The sequence below is a fragment of the Prionailurus viverrinus genome, chromosome E3 (genome assembly GCF_022837055.1).
Source record: "Prionailurus viverrinus isolate Anna chromosome E3, UM_Priviv_1.0, whole genome shotgun sequence".
In the NCBI taxonomy this organism is placed as follows: domain Eukaryota; kingdom Metazoa; phylum Chordata; class Mammalia; order Carnivora; family Felidae; genus Prionailurus; species Prionailurus viverrinus.
The window spans coordinates 7,225,186-7,252,154 of NC_062576.1; the positions used below are offsets into that span (position 1 = coordinate 7,225,186).

General features: G+C 40.9%; 1 protein-coding gene across 5 annotated transcripts in view; it reads left to right on the plus strand.

Moving 5' to 3' along the window:
- Positions 1–26,969, plus strand: part of LOC125154086 (cytochrome P450 3A12-like) — an 80,885-nt gene that overhangs the window by 41,630 nt on the left and 12,286 nt on the right. The window contains exons 13-14 of one of the 5 annotated variants that reach the window (XR_007147665.1): positions 729–896; positions 25,402–25,748. Coding sequence is in view for 3 of the 5 variants with exons in the window: in XM_047837805.1 (XP_047693761.1) it covers positions 729–824 (96 nt within the window). In the remaining 2 variants the exon portion in view is untranslated. Of the gene's footprint in view, positions 1–728; positions 1,257–25,401; positions 25,749–26,969 lie in introns of those variants that run through there. The other 4 variants (XR_007147666.1, XM_047837805.1, XM_047837806.1 and 1 more) reach the window with 4 other exon arrangements.

Sequence of the window (26,969 nt, forward strand, 5' to 3'; positions counted from 1 at the left end):
TTGCAATCAGTAGGTTCTTTTCACAATCCTGATGTCCAGGCCAAATCAGAAATTCTAACATAATTCACCCAGAGTGGGCTTCAAAAGTGCCCTCATTGATTCTCATGTGCAAGCGAGGTTGAGAATCAATGGTGGGAAGCAAGTCTGCCAGATGTGAAGGACTCCCATGGTCCAGACCATCCTGGCTACTTGGCACCACATTCCATGAGCCCTGCCCCAGTCAAGCTTTGCTCCATTTATAGGCAATGGGGCCATCATAAATGGATATTCCTACTGGGGGAAGCGATAGGATATTTAGCATTGAGGATGGCCATACAATAAAATGTGTAATATCCATCCAAGATGATCTTGCAAACTCAACATACACAAAATTAACTGTATCACTTTTCAAATGGTTGCCATAATGGCTAAGAACCTGTTTTAAGTTTTAAATACTCATCCTTTTAATTAAAATTTAAATCAAAAAAGAACACAAAACAACATGAGTTTGTGTCCAGCCTGGTACAGAGTAGACACTCAATAGATATTCTTTTGAGTGAATGATAGATGAATGCTTCCATACTCTGGTCTTGACAGCTTACAAAGTTTAAGGAATATGAGATATATTAATATAAAAGTAGTATTTATATGTTTAAACTCTTACTCTCCTTCATGTATCTTGCCTGCTTTGCTTCTATTGTCAGTAGGGCTTCATTTGTTGGTTTTCATATGATTTTTAACTTTTGCAGATCCCACTGAAATTAAACACTCTAAGTATTATTCAACCAGAAAAACCCATTGTTCTCAAGGTTGAGCTGAGAGATGGGAGTGTGAATGGAGCTTGACTTTCACTAAGGACTTCCCCTTTGTTCTTCAAGAACCTGTGTCCCAGAATACCAGAGGCCTCCATTTACTTTGTGAGTACAACCCAGAAATGAAGATGGGCTTCATGAAGTACCTGTGTTGGATGACTATAGATTCCATAGCTTTCTCAGTCTCTGTGTGGAGCATTATATCTTGTGGAGAGTAAAGGAGGTGACTATTAAGTGCCAGACATGTAGACTCAGCCTATCTGGCTCCCATAGACTACCCCCAGTTATACCATCTACTTCCCTAATCACTGATCAAGAATAAAAATTTCGCAACAATTTTATCAACAAACGTTCATGAAACAAGAATTTTTGTAGTAGTTGTTTACTGACATATCACATGTCTCATTTTCAATATTCTATGTTAAGTATGACACTGATCATGTCAATAAACATCTCTTTACAAAAGTATTAAAAGTATTAACTGATACCTTCTTGCACATACAGAGGGAATTGTACAACTGATGCGTGAGAGCCAGTGACTGAATGTTTTTCACCATCACAATCACTGAGTGGGTGGGATTGTTTAGAACTCCAACATAATATGTTAAGATAGGTGAGAGTCAATCGATCCACTGTGACTTTACCCACTGCTCATAAAGTATATTGAAAGTATATTCATAATTTAGTTCTGTTTTTAGAGCACATGTTTTTTAGAGCATTCAATTGAGGTAGTTAGTATTATTATTAGTTTTATTTTAATGTTTTTATCTCATCTGCCCTGATGTTCTGTTGACAGGGAACATATTTTCTCTTCATGTTCCAGCCTCAGTTCTCAAATGTCCTGACACAATGAACATTGAACAAGAGATGGTTGATTGGTTAGTTGATTGGACAGAAAAGCTAAAAGTATTTGTCCATTTCAGTTGGTATCAGAAACTACACAGGATTCTTCTTTTCCTTCCCTCCACACCCCACCCTTCTTTCGCTTCTCTACTCTCTTTTTTTTTAAAGTTCATTTATTTATATTGAGAGAGAGAGAACGTATGCACAGGGGAGGGAGGGAGGGAGGGAGGGAGGGAGAGAGAGGGAGAGAGAGAGAGAGAGAGAGAGAGAGAGAGAGAGAGAATATCCCAATCAGGCTCCAAGCTGTCAGTTCAGAGCCTGACACGGGGATTGATCTCACAAACCATGAGATCATGACCTGAGCCAAAATCAGGAGCTGGATGCTTAACTGACTGAGCCACCCAGTAGCCCTTCCCTCCTCTCTCTTCTCTTCCATTGCCTGTCCTTCCTGGATAGCTCAGTCCTAAAGCCAATAGGTGAAGAACAGCCAGATTGGCAGCCACACATTGGGCATCAGGGACAGAGAATGGAGGCACAGTGACTCCAAGACAGAGACAGAATAGCATAGGGAGGGTGTCCACATGAAGAAGCAGCCTGCCATGAGTGTGGAAGCCCAAGCTCAGTGAGAAGGGTGTCCACCCAGAGGGATAGCCTAGTCCAAAGCCAGACCCTAAATATGGTGTGGAAAACCCAAGTAATGTGAGGGGGGTATCCATGAGTGTTAGGGATGGAATGGCTATTAGTTATATAAAGGGGAATTAATTAAGGGAGTAAATATATTAAGGATAAATAGAAGCCAGATTTCTTACTGTTGGAGAAGAGAGTCACTGATGGAAAGGGAGAAAACCAGAATGAGATTATGTATTCAGAGATTGGAACTGAATGTATCAGTGAAAAATCCTGCTTTTCTAGAGAGATAGATGATAAGTAGATTGATATAAAGATAAATAGATGTGTGTGCCTATATGAAAACACATATCCCCTACCTGTCTGACAGACAGTTCTTAGAAACAGTAACACTGTTAGAGCATTGAACACAATTTGTGCCCAGATCTTGGCTTATAAGCATCATTTTCCACTGAAAAGACTAGGGCTTTTCAGAGAAATGGCCAATTCCAGGCTGGGGGTGCACATGATGAGCCTGGAGCATCTTGCCCTGCCCAGTGATTGGGACATGTCCACAAGATAAGGAGCCAGCCTGAGGGGCTTCACCAACCAGTCAGGCACAATTTAGACATCAGGAAAACTAACAATAGGAAGGGATTAAGACCCATTGAATAAAATAGGAAGACACAAGTACCCACAGGTGTAATAAATACAGGATTGATTACAATTGATGAGGACACTGATGTGGTTTCAAAGTACTACGGCTCAAACACCCATGAGTTGCCAGAAGGAAAGAGCAGGTCACAGAGCAGAGACCTGGTGAATGAGTGAGCATTATCAGGAACAGGAAGAAGTGATGACAGGTCACATGAAAAGATGCATTAAGAAGAACTCAGTGTCACCTCTGGGATATTCTTGCCAAAGAGACAAACCTGAAAGAAATCCTGAAAAAAGTCAGACAAACCCAAATAGGAATATCTACTCCTGATCTGTACCTGGTGTGCAATCTTCAACAAAGTCAAGGTCATGAAAGTGATTTAGAAGAAGAAAAGAAGAAGGAGGAGGAGGAGGAGGAGGGGGAAGATGAGGAGGAGAAGGAGGAGGAGAGGGAGAAACAAGCCCATATTGGAGTCACTTGCCTGCCAACCCCAACTCACAGTAAACCAAGACTAATAAGAGTTCAACCTATCCTAGGAAGGTGACCTTTTAACAGTCTGGCTGAAATTTCCTGACAGGCACTAGTGAGTCATGTGCAGGACAGAAACCTGTGGGTCCTTCCCCCAGAGAAGGGGTCCTGTCCTGAAACAATTTTCCTTTCAAGCACTTCCTGCCCCACCCTCCTTCCTCTAAAACCCTGAATCTTGTACACCTCCTGGGAGCATCTGTCTGCCTGTCAGGTGGATGCTACCAATTAATAAATTGCTTAATAAAACCAATGAGTTCTTCACCTTGACTAGCTGGAATTTTGCTTTCAAAAAAAGCCAGAGACACACTAAGGAAGTGTTCCAGACTGAACTACAGAGACTAAAGAGGGGTGACGTGGAAAATCAATGCATGGGTTAGGTCCTTTGCTATAAAGGACATTATGGGAACAGTGGGAGAATTAAGGGTTCTAACAGTTACATGGCAGTAATGTGTCAGTGTCCATGCCCTGACTTTGATGGAGAATTTTTTGTAGGAATTACAGTAGATTATGAAATATCACGTCAGCATTTACTCTGAGATTGGTCAGGAACATAGTTCTTGAAACAGACTCTTCTGGAAGCTTGTGCTTGTTTTTAAGAACAGAGGGTCACAAAAACACCTTGGGCTACACAGCTCTCCCCCTCCCTTGCCTTAGTCTCACTTGTACACTTATTTAATACAGGAGGCAGCATCACACAGTAATTGGGAGATGGGAAGCTCTGAAGCTGGAGCCTCTGGGGTTTGAATCCCAGCTCAGTCAGTTTGAGTCTTGACCAATCTATGGCTTTGGGTAAATGAGAAAAAGGTGCCTCTTTGCATAACTGGGCCCACAGGGCTTAGGCCTTCCACCTCTAAAGACACTCATATGTGGGACCTTGAACTAATTACTTAACACCTTACTGCCTTGGTAGTTAGTGCCTCAGTGTCTGTAAAACAGGGGGGTAATGCCAGTGCCTATCTGAAGTGATGATGGAATCAGATGATGTGTGTGTGTGAGGTACTTAGGACACAGACCAGGGAGCACGCAGCGAGCATGTAATCAATGTCAGCTATTACCTTCATGGCTGTATTATCTTCAGTCCTTAGGAGGCCATGTTGGCTTTGACATTTGGGCTCCAGCCTTGTCAACTCCAGCTTCAATCTGCCATTTTAGAAAGTAATCACGCACATCCTTCAGAGAGCTTTAACTATGAAGTTAGTGGTGTATCAGCAGATGCTGTTCAGGAATTTTCCAAAGACCCCATTCTAGAAGTGTCTTTGTCATGTGAAAATTAATCATGTGACCCCCACTGAAATGGAGTGGGGAGGTTTGGCAGGGGGCACTGTCACACCCTACCACTCAGACCCAACTGGAAGAGATGGACTTGACCTTGCACTACTTTATTATCCCAGCTGCAGGAAGAAGAGCTTTCCTTGTCACTATAACCCAGCAACCCTTCTCCCCAACAAGAACTCTGCCAATGAGAAGACACCACACTTCAAACTCCCAGGTTACTCCATGCACTTCAGTTTATAACCCCCTTCCCAGCCTCCCCTTTTCTCCTGAAAAAAAAGTATACCTCATCTTCATTCTTCAAACTTGGCCTAAGTTTTGCTACAGATTGTTTGTCCTGGATTGCAATTCTCTTTTTTTTCCCAAATAACACACTTGTATGTGGTCGAACAACTGGCAGTTTTCATTTTAAAGGCTAAGAGTCATCACAACTAAGCATGGATGGTCTTGATGGCAGGTCTGCACTGCAGTGACAGGAGGGAAACCTTCCCACTGCATTCAGTGGGCTTTCTCCAGTCCTCCCTTAAGATTGCTTTTCTGGTGCCAGAGTTCCGACCAGTCTGTCTAGTCATGTCCAGGCTGTTCAGTGTCCAGGATACATGAAAAGCTAGGATGAGATGTGATTATCTCTTCAGGGGTCAAAAAGAGGCAGGACCTGGAAATGCCAAGTCAACATTAGCTAATTTAGAGATTTGTTTTCTCTCCTGTGACAGACTGACTTCTGCAGAGTAGGTGAGTGTCCATGGGGCTGGAAAGCCCTGTTGAGTATGTGAACTTCCATATTCACTCCTTTAGGCCAAGAATTTTTTCAATCCAAGTAATCTTGTGTGAAGATGCAAATACATTTTTTGTTAAGTGTAGTATTATAAGTCTGTATGTAAGTGTATAGGATTCTATCATCTATTTACCTGTTATATCTCTTTATCATCTATCCATATGTACCTATTTATCTGTCATGTGTATCTATCTATTCCATCTATCTATCTATCTATCTATCTATCTATCTACCTACCTACCTATCTATCTAATCTATCTATCCCATCTGTCAATCATATCTATCTATCTATCTATCTATCTATCTACCTATCATCTGTGAATGTATCTATAAAGAAAGAAATGTCTGAGGAGCCTCTGGTATTCAGCCCTCAGCTGTGTGAGTCTCTCCGGTGCAGATATGCAGATATATGAACAGAGCCTTCAGGATGACTTCAGCACCAGTCTGTCTGCAACCACATGAGACCCCGAAGCAAGAGCTGCCCACCTGAATCTGGTCAACCCCAGATTCATGGGCAAAATAGATTGTTTAATCCTTTGGGATGATCTGTCACACTACATTAAATCATTGGAATATCCCTCCTTCACTACAGTGGAAGAGAGATGACTATTGTGGGAATCTAGAGGACGTCACCATCTTACAGTTCCTATGAATTGTGGAGGCAACTGTGGGGTTGTGGGTGAGCTCAGAGAAAGAAGTGATGAGGTCTAAGCAGGGCTGGCCCTTGGAGCCAGGGAAGGAAGGAAAGGAAGGAAGGGAAGAAAGGAAAATACTGACTTTACTGAGCCCCTGTCACATGCTGGGCCTCCTGGGCACCAAGGCTTTGTCCCTCCAGCATGCCTCTCAGTAGGGCAACATTGTAGCTGTAGGGGGTAGCCAGCTTCGAAGAGTTCCCCAGTGTCTCCCTCCTACTGGTCTGTAGTCTCTGCCCCCATGAACAGGGCTGGCCTATGAAACCAGGAGGATATTGTGGGGCTGAGGGTGTGTGGCTTCTGGAGCTGAGTCATAAGAGATGAAGATGCTTCCACCTTGCCCCTCTCTCTAGGGAACACCAGCTGCTATGTTGTGAAGATTGTTAAGTGGCCATGTGGCATGGACCTGAGACCTGCCACAATCAGTGCTAATCACCCAGCCTCACAAGTGAGCTACCTTTGATGTAGGATATCCAGCTCAGTCCAATGTGTAGATGACGGCAGCCCCAGCCAACAGCTTGGCTGTAGCCTCATGAGAGACTCAGGTCAGAAACACTGAGCTAAATCACTTTTGAATTCCTCACCCACAGATTCCAAGATAATGAGATCATCATTTTATGCCACTGTGTTTTAGGGTAATTTATTACAGAGCAAAACTAATACAGAGATCGAGGAGCTGGAACATCTTGGATGGTTGCAGCAGGAAACTCTGCAGACTGTCCAGGAGCATGACTGTCAGCTGGGTTTGCTGGGCAGGGAGCAGGTGGTGGTGGTGGTGGTGGTGGTAGTGGTGGTGGAAGTATGTCTGTGTCCATATGTGTATGTGTGTGTGTACAGGTATGTATACAGGTATGTGTCTGTGTGTGTGTGTGTATGTGTCTGTGTGAATACATATGTAGTGTGTCTATACATATATAAAGAGTCAGGGTCCCAGCAGTTGTTCTCTGGGAGGCTGAAGATTACTGCTGGCAGTAGGCTGTGCTGATTGAGGCGCAGACTCTCCTGGATTCATTAGCCATCTCTGCCACCGAAAGTTTGGAGGATCTAGTTATTCAATGCTGGGGAGACTCAGTTTCCCTACCTGTGATGCAGTGATGCATCTACCGTGGGGTTTTTGTAATGGTCAAAGATGTTAATGCAGATGATGCTCTGACATGATACCAGACATGAGGCGAGCCACCTACAGTGCTGGCCAAGGTCACTGAGATTCATACTTGGTGTGCAGGCTCTTGTCAGCTGGAGAAGCGATGGAAATCACCCAGTTTAGCACGAATCTATTTGCTGAAGAGCCAGCTTGCTGAATGACTCAGTCACTAGATTCCTGAAGATACTGAGTTTCAGTTCTTCCTCTACCCCTAACCCTATGATATGAAGAAGAGGGTTTTCCCGTAAACACACTTCATTAATTTATATCAGGACTTATGTTGTGCCATGACACCTGCCCATCTCCTGCATTGTCCTTTCTTTGCCCCTCCCCCCACTGCCCCGATTCTGCGGGCACATCAGTGCTGTGGTGGCTTTCCCATAAGCCCACACTAGTGTTCTCTCTATTTTTATGGAACTACGTCTCTGTCTCTGACAGAGAAATAAGAGTGATGGAATATGTGAGGTCTAATATCTTGCTTTTTGGCAAATTGACTTATCTTGAATTAAGAGCAAGAAGGAAGCACTGGACTAAAAGCCAGCTCCTCCAGGTGTCAATGTTGTCATGGCTGTGGCCACATTGGCTAAAGCTTGACCCTTCCTTTTCCAGTGACTTGCAAGGAGTTTACATCATTAAGCCTCATGACCCTTTGTGTTATGCCACAACAACTGGTGCTCATGATTAATTAATTGGTCTATTTACAGAGTAATATGAACGTTGCACTCTCCACCTTACTGAAATTTGAAGGTGTTTGTTCAAAAAGATTATTCCATCATTCTTGTGTTGCTTCAAAATCACTCCAGCTATAGCCCTCTTAGCCTCCAAAAATATAGAAACAAGGAAGTTATGGCTCCCGTTTAGGAGGATCTCATAATTGCATTGGACATAGAGACAGAAACATAATTACTGTATAATCAGTGTGCCCCAGATTCCTTGTTCAAGCCCAATGAGATTGGATCAGTATTAATTTGCTGGGCTGTTGCACCAAAGTACCACAGATTGGGGAGCTTCAACAACAGAAATTTATTGTTTCACAATTCAGGAGGCCGGGAATACAAGATCAAGGGGTCAGCAAGTTTGGTTCCTTCTGCAGCCTCTCTCCATGGATTGCAGATGGTCAACTTCTCCCTGTGTCTTCACATTGTCTTCCCTCTATGGATGTCTGTGTCCTGATTTCCTCTTCTTATAAGGGCACCAGTCATGTTGGATTAAGGCCCATGCTGGTGACCTCATTTAACATTCTTTTCCTTTTTAAAGACATTTCCAACTATGGTCATGTTTTTAATTGCTGGCAGTTACGACTTCAACATACAGAGTTGGAGGGGATACAATTCAGCCTATACAAGGATCTGTGGACAGAGCCTGTGGGCCTGCAGGTGCCTGTCACAGGAGGGCTAGGGGCTGAAAGCAGTGAACGTACACTCTCATTAAAGCTGGGTTGAGGGTGGGGCTGGGTCCTAGGTGTCAGTGAGAAGGGTCCAAGTCATCAGGGGCAACTCCCAGGCCTGATAGAAGCATGGACACAGCTGCAGACCATCAAGGACCCTCTGTAGAACCAGGGGAGGGAGCAGGTGTCACTGGTAAGTCCCAGGCAGAGAGAGGGTTTGAGGCCTACTTTCCCAGCCCAGAAGTCACACCCCCAAATATCCTGAGCACATTCTGGGAGGAGCAGAGAAAGGGCTATGGGGAGCAGGGTCAGAGACTGAACTCAGAAAACTTGTTACTCAAGTGACCAAGAAGTTGTTTTATGGTGGCAAGAAATTCTCCCTCCCCAATCTTACTCCAGGAAGGGTCTCATGGTGTTGATGCTGTCATCTCTGAAAAATTAAAAAGTTACATTTTCTTTGAGCATTGTGTATTTTCAAAAGCACTGTGTCTCTCATATCTGCAGTTGGAAACATAACACAATCTATTGATTAACAAAGATGAAATGGAAAGACTGTCACTGTTGGAGTCCAAGGCTTTAGTTTTACAGATTTCTCATTAATCTTCTTAACATCCCTCTGAGTAAACTGACATACAGAGAGGTTAATGACTTCCTCAAGATGAGAGGGTGGAAAAAGTGGAGCCCTATGACCTGTGGCCTCACTCCTTATGCTGTGCTGCATCCAGACAAGCTCATTAGTCCCACTGATAAGATGGAACCCCCGGCCCACAAAAGGCAAAGATGACTGTGAGGATAATGTTGGCCCCAATGCCTTCCTCTCAGGGCCTACACACTGCTGAGCACACAGTAGGCCTTCAGTAAAATATCTTGAGGCTTTTTGGGAAACACGTATTGGAAACAGCACATGGACTCCACCAGTACCTCTCTTTTTTTTTTTTTTTTTTTTTTTTTTTTGTCATTTGGGGATTTCCCAACACCTGCTATCAGGAGGTTCGTCTGAACCTCAAACATGCCTAGAAGGTCAGCAGGAAGGACTGGTCCTGGCTTTTCTTTAGATACACAAACATTTCCTAGATACTGCTCTGGATCAGTCCGAGATGTGTCCTATTGGTGGGGAAAAGTTAGACCCTTGAGTAGACGGATTTAATGTGGCAGAAGGTCAGTCTCAGTGCTTTAATTTAAGAGAAGGAGCACTTGTCCCCAGTGGTGGTTGGGCAGAGATGATACTTGATGGAGGCTTCTAAAAATTTATCTTATTCAAAACTCAAATGTATAGATGTACATGCTTTAAAAGGTTGAACAGTACTATGGTAGTTTTAACAAAACTGGTTTTCTCAGCCTGATCTTTCTTGATTTTCTCCCTCATTTCTGTAGAGACCATCTCCTTGTAGCCTTTAGAAGAATGATGAAGAAGAGGGAAATTTTTTTAAGAATGTGCATGTCTGAATATATCTCTGCTCTACCCTCATGCTTGATGGATGATTTGAGCGTAGAATTCTAGGTGGGCTAGATGTTTCTCCATGAACTTGTAGGCATAGAGACTTGTCTGTACTATCGCTGCTGAGATTCCTGCCCTTCTGGTTTCTGATTCATTGTATGCAACCTATGTCTTGCTCCCCTCATTCTTTCTGCAAGAATTTGGGGTTTTCTTTTTGTCCTTGGTGTACAGAAATTTCATGATGGTGTGCCTTCGAGGATCTGCTGTCATCCATTATTCTAGGCAGAGTTGTCCAAGAGACCATTCTGCGATGATGCAAATGTTCTGTATCCGTGTTGTCCAATATGGTTGCCTCCAGTCACATGGGGGTGCACTGAAATCTAACTCACTACATTGTGTTCAAAGGCTGTAGTGAGTGGTGCAGTGCATTGGACTTTCAATCTGGAAACTTTTGCTCTTCAGTTGTGGGAAATTTTCTTGAATTATTTCATTGTATGTATTCTCTGTTCTGAAACCTCTATTGGTCAGATGGTAGAATTCCTGACATTATTCTCCGGTTTTCTTATTTTTTTCTCTCCCATTTGTTGGGGTCAGTTACTTACACAAAATTAACCTAGTGAAAAAAAAAGGAGGGAGCACTTGGGTGGCTCAGTCAGTTTAGCGTCCAACTTCAGCTCAGTTCATGATCCCAGTCTGTGGGTTCAAGCCCTGCATCAGGCTCTGACAGCTCAGAGCCTGGAACCTGCTTTGGATTCTGTGTCTCCCTCTTTCTGCCCCTCCCCTGATCACACTCTGTCTCTCTCTCTCAAAAATAAATAAACATTAAAAAAAGTTAACCTAGTGAACATGTCTTTATTTTAAATTATGTTACTTTATCCTTTATTGATTTCTTTGCATTAATATTGATTTTATGTTTTTATTTCATTTATTTAAATTCTAGTTAGTTAACATATAGTATAGTAGTGGTGTCAGGAGTAGAATTTAGTGATTCATCACTTACATATGACACCCGGTGCTCATCACAACAAATGCCCTCCTTAATGCCACTCAGCCTTTTAGCCCATCCCCTCTGCACTTCCCCTCCAGCAACTCTCAGTTTGTTCTCTGTATTTAAGAGTATCTTCTGGTTTGCCTCCCTCTCTGTTTTTATCTTATTTTTCCTTCCCTTACTCTATGTTCATGTTTTGATTCCTAATTCCACCTATGAGTGAAATCATATATTTGTCTTTATCTGACTGACTTATTTCACGTAGCATAATACACTCTAGTTACATCCACATTTTGCAAATGACAAGATTTCATTCTTCGTGATCACCAAGTAATATTCTATTGTGTATATATATACCACCTCTTGATTATCCATCCACCAGTGGATGGGTACTTGGGCTTTTTCCATAATTTGGCTATTCTTTGTTTTTGTTTTTTCTTTCTTTTTTAAATTATATATTTTTAAATTTACATCCAAATTGGTTACCATATAGTACAACAATGATTTCAGGAGTAGATTCCTTAGTGCCCCTTACCCATTTAGCCCATCCCTCCTCACACACACCCTACAGTAACCCTATGTTTGTTCTCCATATTTATGAGTCTCTTATGCTTTGTCCCCCTCCCTGTTTTTATATTATTTTTGTTTCCCTGCCCTTATGTTCATCTGTTTTGTCTCTTAAAGTTCTCATATGAGTGAAGTCATATGACATTTGTCTTTCTCTGACTGACTAATTTCATTTAGCATAACACCCTCCGGTTCCATCCAGTAGTTGCAAATGGCAAGATTTCATTCATTTTTATTGCCGAGTAATACTCCATTGTATATATAGACCACATCTTCTTTATCCATTCATCCATCAGTGGACATTTGGGCTCTTTCCATCCTTTGGCTATTGTTGATAGTGCTGCTATAAACATGGGGGTGCATGTGTCCCTTCGAAACAGCACATCTGTATCCCTTGGATAAATGCCTAGTGTGCAATTACTGGGTCGTAGGGTGGTTCTATTATAATTTTTTGTGGAACCTCCATACTGTTATCCAGAGTGGCTGCACCAGCTTGCATTCCCACCAACAATGCAAAAGAGATCCTCTGCTCTGCATCCTCATCAACATCTGTTTTTGCCTGAGTTGTTAATGTTAGCCATTCTGACAGGTGTGAGGTGGTATCTCATTGTGGTCTTGATTTGTATTTCCCTGGTGATGAGTGATGTGGAGCATTTTTTCATGTGTCGGTTGGCCATCTGGATGTCTTCTTTGGAGAAGTGTCTATCCATGTCTTTTGCCCATTTCTTCACTGGATTATTTGTTTTTTGGGTGTTGACTTTGATAAGCTCTTTATAGATTTTGGATACTAACCCTTTATCTGATATATCATTTGCAAATATCTACTCCCGTTCCATCGGTTGCCTTTTAGTTTTGCCGATTGTTTCCTTCACCATATAAAAACTTTTTATTTTGATGAAGTCCCAATAGTTCATTTTTGCTTTTGTTTCCCTTGCCTCCGGAGACGTGTTGAGTAAGAAGTTGCTGCAGCCAAGGTCAAAGAAGTTTTTGCTTGCTTTCTCCTGGAGGATTTTGATGGCTTCCTGTCTTACATTGAGGTCTTTCACCCATTTTGAGTTTATTTTTTGTGTATGGTGTAAGAAAGTGGTTCAGGTTCATTCTTCTGCATGTCACTGTCCAGTTTTCCCAGCACCACTTGCTAAAGAGACTGTCTTTATTCCATTGGATATTCTTTCCTGCTTTGTCAAAGATTAGTTGGCCATACGTTTATGGGTCCATTTCTGGAGTTTCTATTCTGTTCCATTGATCTGAGTGTCTGTTTTTGTGCCAGTACCATACTGTCCTGATGATTATAGCTTTGTATTACAGCTTGAAGTCTGGGATTGTGATGCCTCCTGCTTTGGTTTTCTTTTTCAAGATTGCTTTGGCTATTTGGGGTCTTTTCTGGTTCCATACAAATTTTAGGATTGTTTGTTCTAGCTCTTTAAAGAATCCTGGTGTCATTTTGATAGGGATTGCGTTGAATATGTAGATTGCTTTGGGTAGTATTGACATTTTAACAATATTTGTTCTTCCTATCCAGGAGCATGGAATATTTTTCCACTTTTTTTGTGTCTTCTTCAATTTCTTTCATAAGCTTTTTATAGTTTTCAGTGTGTGATTTTTCATCTTTTTGCTTAGGTTTATTCTTAGGTATTTTATGGTTTTTGGTGCAATTATAAATGAGATCAATTCCTTGATTTTCTGTTGCTTCATTGTTGGTGTATAGGAATGCAACCAATTTCTGTGCATTGATCTTATATTGTACAACTTTGCTGAATTTATGGATCAGTTCTAGCAGGGATTTGGTGAAGCCTTTTGGGTTTTAGAGTATCACGTCATCTGCAAAGAGTGTATGTTTGACTTCCTCCTGGATGCTTTGGGTGCCTTTATTTCTTTGTGTAGTCTTACTGCTTGAGGCTAAGACGTCCAATACTATGTTGAATAACAGTGGCGAGAGTGGACATCCCTGTATTGTTCCTGACCTTAGGGGGAGAGCTCTCAGTTTTTCCCCATTGAGGATGATATTAGAGGTGGATCTTTCACTTATGGCTTTTATGATCTCCAGGTATGATCCTTCTATCCCTACTTTCTTGCAGGTTTTTATCAAGAAAGGATGCTGGATTTTGTGAAATGCTTTCTCTGCATCTTTTGAGAGGATCGTGTGGTTCTTGTCCTTTTTTCTATTGATGTGATGAATCACATTGATTGTTTTGCAGATTTTGAACCAGCCCTGCATCCCAGGTATAAATCCCACTTGGTCATGGTGAATAAGTCTGTTAATGTATTGTTGGATCCAGTTGGCTAGTATCATCTTGAGGATTTTTTTGCATCCATATTCGTCAAGGAAATTGGTCTATAGTTCTCCCTTTTAGTGGGGTCTCTGTGTGGTTTTGGAATCAAGGTAATGCTGGCTTCATAGAAAGAGTTTGGAAGTTTTCCTTCCATTTCTATTTTTTGGAACAGCTTCAAGAGACTAGGTGTTAACTCTTCCTTAAATGTTTGGTAGAATTCCCCTGGAGAGCCATCTATCCCTGGACTCTTGTTTTTTGGGAGAATTTTGACTACTAATTCGATTTCCTTACTGGTTATGGGTCTGTTCAAATTTTCTATTTCTTCCTGTTTCAGTTTTGGTAGTGTATATGTTTCTAGGAATTTGTCCGTTTCTTCCAGATTGCCCATTTTATTGGCATATAATTGCTCATAATATTCTCTTATTATTGGTCTTATTTCTGCTATGTTGGTTGTGATCTCCCCTCTTTCATTCTTGATTTTATTTATTTGGGTCCTTTCCTTGTCTTTTTGATCAAACTGGCTAGTGGTTTATCGATTTTGTTAATTCTTTCAAAGAACCAGCTTCTGGTTTCATTGATCTGTTCTGGTTTGTTTGTTTGTTTGTTTGCTTGTTTGTTCGGGTTTTGATAACATTAGTTTCTGCTCTAGTCTTTATTATTTCCTGTCTTCTGCTAGTTTTGGGTTTTATTTGCTGTTCTTTTTCCAGCTCTTTAAGGTGTAAGGTTAGGTGTGTATCTGAGACCTTTCTTACTTCTTTAGGAAGGCCTGGATTGCTATATACTTTCCTCGTATGACCACCTTTGCTGCATCCCAGAGGCTTGGGGCTGTGGTGTTATCATTTTCATTGGCTTCCATGTACTTTTTAATTTCCTTTTTAACTTCTTGGTTAGCCCATTCATTTTTAGTAGGATGTTCTTTAGTCTCCAAATATTTTTTACCTTTTCAAAATTTCTTCTGGTTGATTTTGAGTTTCATAGCATTGTGGCCTGAAGATATGCATGGCATGATCTCGATTTTTTTGTACTTGTTGAGAGATGATTTGTGTCCCAGTATGTGATCTCTTGTGGAGAACGTTCCATGTGCACTGGAGAAGAATGTGTATTCTGCTGCTTTTGGATGAAATGTTCTGAATATATCCGTTAAGTCCATCTGGTCCAATGTGTCATTCAAAGCCACTGTTTCCTTGTTGATTTTCTGTTTTGATGATCTGTCCATTGTTGTAACTGGGGTGTTGAAGTCCTCTACTATTATGGTATTATTATCAGTTAGTTTCTTTGTGTTTCTGATTAATTGATCTATATAGTTGGGTGCTTTCACGTTTGGAGCATACATGTTTACAATTGTTAGGTGTTCTTGGTGGATAGACCCCTTAATTATGATATAATGCCCTTCTTCATCTCTCATTACAGTCTTTATTTTAAAGTCTAGATTGTCTGATGTAAGTATGGCTACTCCAACTTTTTTTGGCTAGCATTAGCACAATAGATCGTTCTCCATCCCCTTACTTTCTTTTATTTGTTTGTTTGTTTATCTAATATAATTCATTGTCAAATTGGCTTCCATACAACACCCAGTGCTCATCCCCACAAGTGTCCTCCCCCCATTCCCTTACTTTCTCTCTGAAGGTGTTTTTAGGTCTAAAGTGAGTCTCTTGTAAATAGCATATAGATGGATATTGTTTTCTTTTACATTCTGGTACCCTGGTACCTTGATTGGAGCATTGAGTCCATTGACATTTATAATGAGTACTAAAGGATATGAGTTTATCGCCATTATGTTGCTGGTAGAATTGGAGTTTCTGGTGGTGTGCTCTGGTCCTTCCTAGTCTTTCTTCCTTTTGGTCTTTTTTTTCCATCTCTTCTCCCCTCAGAGAGTCCCCCTTAAAATTTTTTGCAGGGCTGGGTTAGTGGTCCTTTAAGTTTTGTTTGTCTGGGAAACTTTTTATCTCTCCTTCTATTTTGAATGACAGCCTTGCTGGAGAGAGAATTATTGGCTGCATATTTTTCCGATTTAGCACATTGAATATATCCTGCCACTCCTTTCTGGCCTGCCAAGTTTCTGTGGTTAGGTCTGCTGCAAACCTGATCTGTCTTCCCTTGTTGGTTAAGGACTTTTTTTTTCCTTCCTGCTTTCATGATTCTCTCCTTGCCTGAGTATTGTGTGAATTTGACTATGATATGCCTTGTTTATGGTCAGTTTTTGTTGAATCTAATGGAGTCCTCTGTGTTTCCTGGATTTTGATGTCTGTGTCTTTCCCCACGTTAGGAAAGTTTTCCACTATGATTTGTTCACATAACCCTTCTACCCCTTTTACCTCTCTTCCTCTTCTGGGACCCCTATGATTCTGATGTTGTTACTTTTTAATGAGTCATTGATTTCTCTAATTCTTAAATCGTGCTCTTTTGCCTTTATCTCCCTCTTTTTTTCTGTTTCATTATTCTCCATAAGTTTGTCCTCTATATCACTGATTCTCTGTTCTACCTCATCCATCCTTGCCACCGTGGCATCCATTCAAAACTGCAGCTCAGTTATAGCATTTTTAATTTCATCCTGACTAGTTTTTACTTCTTTTATCTCTGCAGAAAGGGATTCTAATCTATTTTAAACTCCAGCTAGTATTCCTATTATCATGATTCTAAATTCTGGTTCAGACATTTTGCTTGTATCTGTGTTGGTTAAATCCCTGGCTGTCATTTCTTCGTGCTCTTTCTTTTGGGGTGAATTCCTTCATTTCATCATTTTGAAGGGAGAAAAGGAATTAATGAGGCAGAAAAATTAAAATTAAAAAATTTAAAAAAATTAAAATTAAAAAATTAAACACACACACACACACACACACACACACACACACAAATTGAATAAATGATGCCAAATCCTAGGTGTGTTTTGGTCTGGGTGTTTAAAGTGTTTGATAGATTAGAGAAAAAAGGGGGGGGGAATCATTTGAGAATTTGAAAAAATGAATACACTGAAGTAGACTAAAATGAAATGATGGGAGTAAAATAGACTTTGAAAAAATTTACACAGAGACAGGTGGAAGATGGCAGTATAGGACACTGAGCTCACCTCGTCCGGCTGATGACTTAGATTCCACCCATATCTGCCTAAATAGCCCAGAAAACCTTCAGAAGACTAGAAGAACAGACTCTCTGGAGCCAAGCGTAGACTGGAGGCCCAGAGAAGAGGGTGGTCTAGTGTTGACAGGAGGTTGAGAGATTAGAGAAAAAGGGGAAAGCTAAGAAAAGAAAAAAAGGAAAACATTTGAAAATTTGAAAAAATGAATACACTAAAATAGAATAAAATGAAATTATGGAAGCAAAATAGAATTTACAAAATTTACAAAAAAGTAAAAAATATAGTAGAAAAAAATAAAGGAAATTATTTTTAATAAAAATGTGAAAAAATTTTTCTCTTTCTGTATTCAAGAATGAAAGAAAAGAAAAAAATTGAATAGATGGACCAGCGATCAGACTGAAATACATTGAAATTACATGGTTTTCCACTTGAAGTCAAACTATGAAGCACTTTATAATCTGTAAACTAAGCAGGCAAAAAGACTTGTAGTTTTCCTGAAGAGCGAGGTTGGCCCAGTGGGTGGGGCTTAGTGTAACGGCTCTGTTCTTCACCAGATGGAGCTGCTTAGCTTACTGGGGTGGATTGTTGTGGCACACATAGGTGTGTATGTGCATGCGCAGGAAGGGTGAAAATGGCGTCACCCAGCTACCCAGTCTCTACTATCAGAACTCTGTTCTCCCCAATCAGCAATCACACACCCATCCTTTGTCTCCAGCCTCCATCCACTCCATGCTGTTATACTGTCTGTGACCAAGCCATCAGGTTGCCAGGCATCACCTCCCTCCTAAGTTTTATCCCAGATGTTTCTGTGTTTCCCAACTCCTCACTTCTGAGGGACTGTGGCTTTAACCTGTTCTGACCCTCTGGGGGGGGGGGTCTCACTGAGCAATGGTTGGGTGCCAGTCTGCCCCAGAAAAAGTGCATGCGATCATGTAACAGGACTGTTTCAGGAATTATGGTAAATCACAACACACATCTGGCACCAGGCTTCCCCCTTAACTTCCTTGTTCCAGCACTAGCAAATGTGGTTGTTCTCCAGGGTCCACTGGGACCTTTGCCAGTGGCCACACAGACTCTACCAGCTGTCCTCCCAGCAGGGAACCACCTCTCACCGTGTGGCCCAAAGACCCTTTGGAACCTTCTTTCTGCTCCCAGGATTCACCCTTTCCACCAGAGCACCACCAGGTATCAAGCTGTGGAGTCTCAGACTCTGTGCTCTCCTGTTTATAGTCTTAATGGAATTTAAACCTCTTCTTTCTCCTTTCTCCCTTTTTTGTTCAGTCCCTTGCATACTTTCTTTTCTCTCCATTTTCTTTCAGGAGTGGTGTGTGTGTGGATGCTTTCCTGTACTCTCCCCCCTGGCTCTGTCCTCTCTGCAAGCAAAAACAGCTCCCTGCCCTCCACAGCTTCTCTCTTCCCCAGCTCACCTCTTTGCACCACATACCTGCCAAGTTCTGTGGTTCACGTTGTGCAGATTGTTGTGTTAATCCTCAAGTCAGTTTTCTAGGTGTGCAAGATGGTTTAGTGTTGATCTGGCTGCATTTCAGGGCTGAGAGATGCAAAAAATATTTCCATGCTGTTGCACTGTCTTGGCTCCTCCCAGAGTTTAGCTTTTATTGACCTATCATGCACTCTACTTAGGGAACTGTTTAGAGACAAATTATGCCCACTAGGAGAAAGAAGACAAGAGGGATCTCATCCTAGTGGAGCTTTACATCCTGCAAGGGTAGGGAAAAGTGAGGTGTGATAGTCTTGTTCCCTGCTCTGTATTTACACAGCTGAAAGATACTACAGGCTCCAATTAGAATCCAGGAAATGAAGTCTCTAAACATTTATGTTCTCAGACTCCTCACAGACCAAGTGATAAAAAGAGCCATTTAAATATAATAGGTAGGAATATGGTGGCGTAGGAGGGCGCTGGGCTCACCGCGTCCTACTGATTGCTTAGATTCCACCCACATCTGCCTAATTTACCCAGATGACCACCAGAAGACTAGCAGAACGGACTCTGAGGAGCCAAGTGTAGACGAGAGGCCCACGGAAGAGGGTAGGAAGGGTGGAGAGGCAGTGTGCGCTACATGGACTGGAGGGAGGGAGTCAGGGCGGTGGAGGGGCAGCCAGCCCACCTGGCAAGGCAGAGGCCCCGAGTTTGGCTTGCAAAAGCAGAGGGGCTGGACGGAGTGTGTTCTGACAGCCAGTGGGACTTAACATCTGGAATGTTATAAGTCGACAACTCTGCTCAGAGAGCGGGAGGGGAAGTTGTTGAGCCCCAGAGGCCAGAGCTCAGCTTGGCAGGGAACAAAGGCACTGGGAAGCGCCATCTCCCTCACCCATCCAAAACAGCCAAAATCCCAGAGGGAACCAATTCCCATCACGGAACTTGCTTGCACTGCACAAACACCCAACACTGTGCTTCTGCGGATCCATCCCTCCCATGGGTCTGCCTCCCACCCGGTGCCACAGGGCCCCTCCCAAAGCGGATCACCAAAGGCAAAGTGAGATGAGCCTACCCCTCCTGCCCCTGTGCACCTTGCGGATCCACCCCTGCTAATACACCAGATCCCATCGAAGCAGTACCACAAGACTGGCAGTGTGCAAGTAGCCCAGACAGAGGCCACACCACTCCACAGTGGGTCCTGCCACTGGAGAGGGGAATTTAAAGTACACACCAGTCTGACTGTGGCTCCATTGGTGGGCTGGTCTCACTGCGGCCCCACCCATCAACACAAGTTACTCCAGACAGTACAGAGGAAGAGCCCTGCAGTTCCCCACTACTCCAGGGACTATCCAAAATGATGAAACCGAAGAATTCTCCTCAAAAGAAACTCCAGGAAGTAGCGACATCTAACAAACCAATCAAAAACGATTTAAGCAATATAGCAGAAAATGAATTTAAAATAATAGTCATAAAATTAATCGCTGGGCTTGAAAAAAGTATAGAGGACAGCAGAGAATATATTACTACAGAGATCAAGAGACTAAGAAATAGGAGGAGCTAAAAAATGGGATAAACGAGCTGCAAAATAAAATGGAGGCGACCACAGCTCGGATTGAAGAGGCAGAGGAGAGAATAGGTGAATTAGAAGACAAAATAATGGAAAAAGAGGAAGCTGAGAAAAAGAGAGAGAAAAAAATCAAGGAGTATGAGGGGAGAATTAGAGAACTAAGTGATGTAATCAAATAGAATCATATCCGTATCATTGGTATTCCAGAAGAAGAAGATGAAAGAGAGAAAAGGGCTGAAGGTGTACTTGAACAAATCATAACTGAGAACTTCCCGGATCTGGGGAAGGAAAAAGGCATTGAAATCCAAGAGGCACAGAGAACTCCCTTCAGGTGTAACTTGAATCGATCTCCTGCATGACATATCATAGTGAAACTGGCAAAATACAAGGATAAAGAGAAAATTCTGAAAGCAGCTAGGGATAAACAGGCTCTAAATGTAGACACATAAGAGTACTGGCAGACCTATCTACTGAAACTTGGCAGGCCAGAAACGAATGGCGGGAAATCTTCAATGTGATGAACAGAAAAAATATGCATCCGAGAATCCTTTATCCAGCAAGTCTGTCATTTAGAATAGAAGGAGAGATAAAGGTCTTCCCAAACAAACAAAAACTGAAGGAATTCGTCACCACTAAACCAGCCCTACAAGAGATCCTAAGGGGGATCCTGTGAGACAAAGTACCAGAAACATCACTACAAGCATGAAACCTACAGACATCACAATGACTCTAAACCCATATCTTCCTATAATAACACTGAATGTAAATGGACTAAATGCGCCAACCAAAAGACATAGGGTATCAGAATGGATAAGAAAACAAGACCCATCTATTTGTTGTCTACAAGAGACTCATTTTAGGCCTGAGGAACCTTCAGATTGAAAGTGAGAGCATGGAGAACTACCTATCATGCTACTGGAAGTCAAAAGAAAGCTGGAGTAGCCATACTTATATCATACAAACTAGACTTTAAATTAAAGGCTGTAACAAGAGATGAAGAAGGGCATTATATAATAATTACGGAGTCTATCCATCAGGAAGAGCTAACAATTATAAATGTCTATGTGCTGAATACGGGAGCCCCCAAATACATAAAACAATTAATCACAAACATAAGCAACCTTATTGATAGGAATGTGGTAATTGCAGGGGACTTTAACACTCCACTTACAGCAATGGATAGATCATCTACACACAGTATCAATAAAGAAACAAGGGCCCTGAATGATACATTGGGTCCGATGGACTTGACAGATCTATTTAGAACTCTGCATCCCAAAGCAACAGAATATACTTTCTTCTCGAGTGCACATGGAACATTCTCCAAGATAGATCACATACTGGGTCACAAAACAGCCCTTCATAAGTATACAAGAATTGAAATCATACCATGCACACTTTCAGACCATAATGCTATGAAGCTTGAAATCAACCACAGGAAAAAGTCTGGAAAACCTCCAAAAGCATGGACGTTAAAGAACACCCTACCAAAGAATGAATGGGTCAACCAAGCAATTAGAGAAGAAATTTAAAAAAATATGGAAACAAACGAAAATGAAAATACAACAATCCAAACGCTTTGGGACGCAGCAAGGAAGTCCTGAGAGGGAAATACATTGCAATCCAGGCCTATCTCAAGAAACAAGAAAAATCCCAAATACAAAATCTAACAGCACACCTAAAGGAACTAGAAGCAGAGCAGCAAAGACACCCCAAACCCAGCAGAAAAAGAGAAACAATAAAGATCAGAGCAGATATAAACAATATAGAATCTAAAAAAAGGGTAGAGAAGATCAATGAAACCAAGAGTTGGTTTTTTGAAAAAATACACAAAACTGACAAACCTCTAGACAAGCTTCTCAAAAAGAAAAGGGAGATGACCCAAATAGATAAAATCATGAATGAAAATGGAATTATTACAACAAATCCCTCAGAAATACAAGCAATTATCAGGGAATACTATGAAAAATTATACACCAACAAACTGGACAACCTGGAAGAAATGGACAAATTCCTAAGCACCCACATGCTTCCAAAACTCAAACAGGAAGAAATAGAAAGCTTGAACAGACCCATAACCAGCGAAGAAATTGAATCAGTTATCAAAAATCTCCCAACAAATAAGAGTCCAGGACCAGATGGCTTCCCAGGGGAATTCTACCAGACATTTAACGCAGAGATATTACCTATCCTTCTCAAGCTATTCCAAAAAATAGAAAGGGAAGGAAAACTTCCAGACTCATTCTATGAAGCCACCATTACTTTGATTCCTAAACCAGAGAGAGACCCAGTAAAAAAAAAGAGAACTGCAAGCCAATATCCCTGATGAATATGGAGGCAAAAATTCTCAATAAGATACTAGCAAATCAAATTCAACAGCATACAAAAAGAATTATTCACCATGATCAAGTGGGATTCATTCCTGGGCTGCAGGGGTGGTTCAACATTCGCAAATCAATCAATGTGATACATCACATTAATAAAAGAAAAAATAAGAACCATATGATCCTGTCAATCAATGCAGAAAAGGCATTTGACAAAATTCACCATCCTTTCTTAATAAAAACCCTCGAGAAATTCAGGATAGAAGGAACACACTTGAACATCATAAAAGCCATTTATGAAAAGCCCACAGCTAATATCATCCTCAATGGGGAAAAACTGAGAGCTTTCCCCCTGAGATCAGGAACACAACATGGATGTCCGCTCTCACCACTGTTGTTTAACATAGTGTTGGAAATTCTAGCATCAGCAATCAGACAACAAAAGGAAATGAAAGGCATCAAAATTGGCAAAGATGAAGTCAAGCTTTTACTTTTTGCAGGTGACATGATATTATAAATGGAAAACCCAAAAGACTTCACCAAAAGTCTGCTAGAACTGATACATGAATTCAGCAAAGTCGCAGGATACAAAATCAATGTACAGAAATCAGTTGCATTCTTATACACTAATAATGAAGCAACAGAAAGAGAAATAAAGAAACTGATCCCATTCACAATTGCACCAAGAAGCATAAAATACCTAGGAATAAACCTGACCAAAGATGTAAAAGATCTGTATGCTGAAAACTATAAAAAGCTTATGAAGGAAATTAAAGAAGATACAAAGAAATGGAAAAACATTCCCTGCTCATGGATTGGAAGAATAAATATTGTCAAAATGTCAATACTACCCAAAGCTATCTACACATTCAATGCAATCCCAATCAAAATTGCACCAGCATTCTTCTCCAAGCTAGAACAAGCAATCTTAAAATTCATATGGAACCACAAAAGACCCTGAATAGCCAAAGTAATTTTGAAGAAGAAGACCAAAGCAGGAGGCATCACAATCCCAGACTTTAGCCTCTACTACAAAGCTGTCATCATCAAGACAGCATGGTATTGGCACAAAAACAGACACATAGACCAATGGAATAGAATAGAAACCCCAGAACTAGACCCACAAATGTATGGCCAACTAATCTTTGACAAAGCAGGAAAGAACATCCAATGGAAAAAAGACAGTCTCTTTAACAAATGGTGCTGGGAGAACTGGACAGCAACATGCAGAAGATTGAAACTAGACCACTTTCTCACACCATTCACAAAAATAAACTCAAAATGGATAAAGGACCTGAATGTGAGACAGGAAACCAGCAAAACCCTAGAGGAGAAAGCAGGAAAAAACCTCTCTGACCTCAGCCGCAGCAATTTCTTATTTGACACATCCCCAAAGGCAAGGGAATTAAAAGCAAAAATGAACTACTGGGACCTTATGAAGATAAAAAGCTTCTGCACAGCAAAGGAAACAGTCAACAAAACTAAAAGGCAACCAACGGAATGGAAAAAGATATTTGCAAATGACATATCGGACAAAGGACTAGTATCCAAAATCTATAAAGAGCTCACCAAACTCCACACCTGAAAAGCAAATAATCCAGTGAAGAGATGGGCAGAAAACGTGAATAGACCCTTCTCTAAAAAGACATCCAGATGGTCAACAGGCACATGAAAAGATGCTCAACGTCGCTCCGTATCAGGGAAATACAAATCAAAACCACACTCAGATATCACCTCACGCCAGTCAGAGTGGTAAAATGAACAAATCAGTGGCTAAAATGAGAGATTATAGATGCTGGCGAGGGTGTGGAGAAATGGGAGCCCTCTTGCACTGTTGGTGGGAATGCAAGCTGGTGCAGCCACTCTGGAAAACAGTGTGGAGGTTCCTCAAAAAATTAAAAATAGATTTACCCTATGACCCAGAAATGGCACTGTTAGGAATTTACCCAAGGGATACAGGAGTGCATACGGGTACTTGTACCCCAATGTTTATATAGCAGCACTGTCAACAATAGCCAAATTGTGGAAAGAGCCTAAATGTCCATCAAGTGATGAATGGATAAAGAAATTGTGGTTTATACACACAATGGAATACCACGTGGCAATGAGAAATAATGAAATATGACCTTTTTTAGCAACATGGATGGAACTGGAGTGTTTTGCTAAGTGAAATAAGTCAGGCAGAGAAGGACAGATACTGTATGTTTTCATTCTTATGTGGATCCTGAGAAACTTAACAGATGTCCATGGGGGAGGGGAAGAAAAAAAAAAGAGGTTAGATAGGGAGGGAGCCAAAGAATAAGAGACTCTTAAAAACTGAGAACAAACTGAGGGTTGATGGGGGGTGGGAGGGAGGGGAGGGTGGGTGATGGGTATTGAGGAGGGCACCTTTTGGGATGAGCACTGGGTGTTGTATGGAAACCAATTTCACAATAAATTTCATATTTAAAAAATAATAATAATAAAAAATAAAATAAATTAAGTGTCTTAAATGAGGAAGCACATTTTAGAAAATAGGGCAAAGAAATGATTCATAATCCAACCATCACTTTTTGAACATTCTAAGAATTTTTCAGTTGCAGCTACATCTTACATATCTGTGATCAGCGTGTCTACAATTTTCATCTAATATTCTATCATATGCCTTTCATGTGTTTGATATTTCTTTAAAATTATAATTCTTTATGTCTGAGTGGGTGGACTCTCCCTCATAATCTTTTTGTTCGTAGACAATTTACTTGCCTTCAGTTATTTACTAACCTAACTTTCTTTTTGATAATACATAAAAATTATTTAAAATGTCTAAAATACATCAAAAATATTTGAAATATTCTAAACGTACAAAGAATTATGGAGAACGGTAGGGGAAATAGCCAGAGACACATTCCCTAGAGTTAACAAATGTTCTAATGTTATTTTGAATCATGATGTCAGAGTTTGGATTATGTAACATCAGGATAAAAGTCTGGACTTCCAGGCGGGGCTGCAGCTATAGAACCTGGCATATTAAGTAATCAGTCTTTTTCTGCCACAGGTTTTATGATGGGCGACAGCTGATATTGGCTATCACAGATCCGGACATGATCGAAACAGTACTAGTGAAAGAAGGTTATTCTGTCTTCACAAACTGGCGGGTAGGTAGCAGTTTATTTTTAAAGCACTTATTTATTTGCAAAATTTTCATTTTGAAATAATTATAGATTCACTGGAAGTTGTCACAGGAAATCCTATGTCATGTAGCCTTCAAACTATTTCCCCCAAGGAACGTCCTGGAGAACTACAGTACAGTTTGCAAGCACTTATTGCCATTGGTTCTAGCTACAGAACTTATTCACATTTCAGCAGTTTTGTTTATCCGTGTGTGTGTGTGTGTGTGTGTGTGTGTGTGTGTGTTGCTGTCTGAACATTTATCTTACATGTAGATTAGTGTATCCACCACCACAATCACGTTACAGAACTGTTCCATGACCAAAAGTCTCCCTCTTGCTATTCTTTTGTAGGCACAATGTGTAGCTTGTCTATTCGTTGTATCACGGTCATCAGCAGAGCAAACATGTTTTTATTTTGATAAAGCCAATGTATCCTTTTTTCCTTTTATGGGTTATGACTTTGGCATCAGGTTTGAAAACTCTTCACCTAGTCCTAAGTCCCAAGGATTTTCTCCAAGTATTTAATTTTATGTTTTACATTTACATGTATAGTTTTATGTAGTTTTATGTTTTACATATACAATGTAAATCTTACATAATTTTATGTTTTACATATAATTCTATTACCCATTTTGGTTTGATTTTTTGGTGTTAATTGTAAGATGTAAAGTTCAGGTCAAAGCTCTTTCTTTTTGGTTTTGTTTGTTTTTGACTTATAGATATCTGTTTGCTCTAGCACCACTTGAGAAAAGACTGTAGTTCCTCCATTTAATTGTTTTTGCATTGATTATCATTAAATCATCAAAAATCAGTTTGGCCTATGTGTGTGTGTGTGTCTATTTCTCATTCTCTGTTCTGTTCATTGATCTCTGTAACTATCCCTCCACTCGTGTCAGGCTATCTTGATTATTGTAGCCATATAGTACTCCTGGACATCATGTCCAGTGATTCCTCCCATCTTATTTATTTATTTTTTAAGGATTGCATTTTTAAGTAATTTCTACATCCAACATGGGGCTCAGACTCACAACCTTGAGATCAAGAGATGCATACTCCACTGACTGAACCCAGTCAGGCACCCTAAGTTTTATTATTATTATTAATTATTATTATTATTATTATTATTATTATTATAAATGTTTATTTATTTTTGAGATAGAGTGAGAAATAGTGCAAGCAGAGGGGGGGGTGGGCACAGACAGAGGGAGACACAGAATCTGAAGCAGGCTCCAGGCTCTGAGTGGTCAGCACAGAGCCCGATGCGGGGCTCGAACTCACAAACCTTGAGATCATGACCTGAGCTGAAGTCCGACGCTTAACTGACTGAGCCACTCAGGTGCCCCAGGTTTATAATTTTTTTAGAACTACTTTAGGGATTCTAACTCCTTTGCCTTTCCATACAAATTTAGAATCAGCTTATCTATGTTTACAAAAAATTTTCTGAGATTTTGAT